The following is a 3,358-nucleotide window of genomic DNA, read 5'->3' as shown; positions in this document are numbered from 1 at the left end:
GGCTCGGCGGGCCCGGTGCTGGGGCTGGAGAGCCCCCGGTGCTGAGGGATGTGGCCGGGCTTTGCGGGGGGTCGAGGGAACGCATCCCCTCGGTGAGATCAATGAATGGGGACACAGATGGGGTTTTAAAGGGTGCCCTGGAGACCCTCCCATATGGCCCAGGCCAGCCCTGCAGTGACCAACCCTCCAGAGCCCCCCGTTAGCCCCGAAGTCCCCGCTGTCTCCCTGCAGACGGTGGGGCACAGTGGGGCACAGCGGTTGCAGGGGCTCAGCCTGCCATGTCCCTGTCCCCCTGACCCGCAGCGAGACGCCGAGAGGTTTCCCAGGGGGATTAAGGCCCTGGCTGACTATGTGAGTGCCTGCTGGGAACAGTGGAGGGTCTCCATGTCCCCACGCCAACCAGTTCCCAGGAGGCACCTCGGACCCCCTCGTGCCCTCCTTGCAGCTCTCCTCTCCTCGCAGGTCCATTCCCGGGGCTTGAAGCTGGGCATTTATGGCGACCTGGGCATCTTCACCTGCGGGGGCTACCCAGGCACCACGCTGGACCGTGTCGAGCAGGATGCCCAGACTTTTGCGGAATGGGGCGTGGACATGCTGAAGCTGGATGGGTGCTACTCATCAGAAAAGGAGCAGGCGGAGGGTAAAGGCTCCCCAGCCGGCTGGCGTTTCTCCCCTCGCTGCTTTGGTCAGGGCAGCTGGCCATCCGCAGAGACGCTTGGCCAGCTTTGGTTCTCCCCTCACATCTCCCGTTGCAGCTCTTGGGCAAAGAGGGAGGAGTTTGGGTGCCCTAGAGCCAGTGTAAGGCAGGAGGCCGGGCTGGCCTGGGGTCCCCCTGACTGGGTAGGCTGTGGACACAGGCTGCTGCTGGCCATCTCCTTTACCAGTTGTTTTGGATGGAGCTGGGCTACGAGTACATCAACATTGACGACTGCTGGTCTGCCAAGCAGCGGGACGAGGCGGGACGGCTGGTTCCTGACCCTGAGAGGTTTCCCAGGGGGATTAAGGCCCTGGCTGACTATGTGAGTGCCTGCTGGGAACAGTGGAGGGTCTCCATGTCCCCACGCCAACCAGTTCCCAGGAGGCACCTCGGACCCCCTCGTGCCCTCCTTGCAGCTCTCCTCTCCTCGCAGGTCCATTCCCGGGGCTTGAAGCTGGGCATTTATGGCGACCTGGGCATCTTCACCTGTGGGGGCTACCCAGGCACCACGCTGGACCGTGTCGAGCAGGATGCCCAGACTTTTGCGGAATGGGGCGTGGACATGCTGAAGCTGGATGGGTGCTACTCATCAGAAAAGGAGCAGGCGGAGGGTAAAGGCTCCCCAGCCGGCTGGCGTTTCTCCCCTCCGGGCAGGTGGCCATCCGCAGAGACGCTTGGCCAGCTTTGGTTCTCCCCTCACATCTCCCGTTGCAGCTCTTGGGCAAAGAGGGAGGAGTTTGGGTGCCCTAGAGCCAGTGTAAGGCAGGAGGCCGGGCTGGCCTGGGGTCCCCCTGACTGGGTAGGCTGTGGACACAGGCTGCTGCTGGCCATCTCCTTTACCAGTTGTCTTCTCTTCCTAAGGCTACCCAGAAATGGCGAGGGCCTTGAATGCCACGGGCCGCCCCATCGTCTACTCCTGCAGCTGGCCAGCGTATCAGGGGGGGCTCCCCCCAAAGGTGAGGGTTGTCCTGTCCAGTGGCTGTTTCCCATGTCCCCTGTGCTGCAGGAACTGGGTGCTACCCCTCACTTATCGATCCGCCCGTGGTAGGACAGGGCTGTAGGTCCTCAGAGGGGTGTGGCTTCACTGCCAGGCAGCTGGGGACACTTGAGGTTCTCAACATGGCTAGGTGATGGGAGTTTGGGGGAAAAAGGCCCTGGGGCATGCCCTCTCCACCTTGCTCAGCCGGTGTGGGGTTGATCCTGACAGTCTGTTCTTCTGAGATGGGTCCTGTCTGGTTTAAGTGCTTGAAATAGGAAGTTCCTCCTAGTAACGTTTCTCAAGAATTGACTGCGTTTATTTATTTCCTCTTCCACCTTCTAAGTCAATTCCGAGCTGCCCTCGTTCTTGCAGCTGATCATATCTCCCCATGGCCTCTGCGGTTGTTTTGTCAGACATCCTATCATACTGGGTTGTGCCATCATATTGGGATATGACTGTCCTCCTTCATTAAGTGGTGCTGCCCTGCTACACATCCTTGTGCTTTGCAAACACCAAACATCTTTTGGACGCTGCAACTCTCAACAAATCTGGCTGCTGCTTCTCCCCCAGCTTGCAGACCCTGTCCTTTCTCCCTCCTGCCTGACCCTGTGCTCCTCTCCAGGTGAACTACACCGTCCTGGCAGAGGTCTGCAACCTGTGGCGTAACTACGATGACATCCAGGACTCCTGGGACAGTGTGCTTTCCATCCTGGACTGGTTCTCCACAAACCAGGATGTACTGCAGCCGGCAGCTGGCCCCGGCCACTGGAATGACCCAGACACGGTGCGGCTGGGTGGTGGGTGCACTGACCCTGGCCAGGGATGGGGATTCTCCAGGGATCCCCTTCTAGGTACAGGGTGAACGAAGAGCGCCAGGAGCAGGAGCCCTCTTGCTGCAGAGAGGCAAAGCTCATGTTGCCCTTAGCTAAGCTGTGGGAAAAGCCTGTGGTTGCAACAAACCCTTCACCACTCGAGTGTACTTGTCCTGTTGTCCAGGTATCCCTGTCCTCCCCTGCACAGCCTGAGTGGGGATAGCGGTGAAGCGAAGAGTGTTCATGAGCGCGTTTGAATGTGTGCTGACAGCTCAGCACCTAGCAGGGGTGGGATGGCCCAGCAGTGGTAGGCTGCAAAAGCGTGTGAGGTTTCCCCCCAGGAAGCTGCAGCATCACCAAGTGTGGCAAAGCAGGCCAGTTTCTAACCCTTTTCTGCCTCTCCTGTCTTTTCCCCCTCTCCCCTCCAGCTCATCATTGGAAACTTTGGCCTTAGCTACGAGCAGGCCCGCTCCCAAATGGCCTTGTGGACGGTGATGGCAGCCCCACTCCTCATGTCCACGGATCTCCGCACCATCTCCCCGAGTGCCAAGGAGATCCTGCAGAACCGCCTGATGATCCGGATCAACCAGGACCCCCTGGGAATCCAGGGGCGCAGGATTGTCAAGGTTAGGGGGAAGGTGGATGTGTTTGGGAGAGCAGACAGGAGCAGCACAGTGGGTCACAATAAGGAGAGGGAGGAAGGCAATGCAGAGAAACATGGGCAGGAGAGCTGTGGGAGCTGGGGACCTGCTGGCATAGCAGCCCTGCAGGGCAAGGTCAGAAGTTATGGGCCAGTGCTGGTCCCAGCAGCTCTGCCTCACCCACCCATCCCCACCCCCAGGAGAAATCCCACATCGAGGTGTTCCTGCG

The 3,358-nt window shown here is 60.0% G+C and overlaps 1 protein-coding gene across 1 annotated transcript in view; it reads left to right on the top strand.

Annotated features, from left to right (window-relative positions):
- The first annotated feature begins 153 nt into the window (after positions 1-153).
- Positions 154-3,358, top strand: part of NAGA (alpha-N-acetylgalactosaminidase) — a 5,364-nt gene continuing 2,159 nt past the window's right edge. The window contains 8 exon segments of the mRNA XM_009647782.2: positions 154-351; positions 463-633; positions 885-1,019; positions 1,131-1,308; positions 1,559-1,653; positions 2,299-2,460; positions 2,917-3,114; positions 3,330-3,358. Coding sequence (XP_009646077.1) covers positions 154-351; positions 463-633; positions 885-1,019; positions 1,131-1,308; positions 1,559-1,653; positions 2,299-2,460; positions 2,917-3,114; positions 3,330-3,358 — 1,166 coding nt within the window.

The sequence above is a fragment of the Egretta garzetta genome, unplaced genomic scaffold (assembly GCF_000687185.1).
Source record: "Egretta garzetta isolate BGI_Z169 unplaced genomic scaffold, ASM68718v1 scaffold51, whole genome shotgun sequence".
NCBI classification, from domain to species: Eukaryota; Metazoa; Chordata; class Aves; order Pelecaniformes; family Ardeidae; genus Egretta; species Egretta garzetta.
The sequence above is the reverse complement of the archived record's forward strand: the minus strand, read 5'-3'. Positions and strand labels throughout refer to the sequence as shown.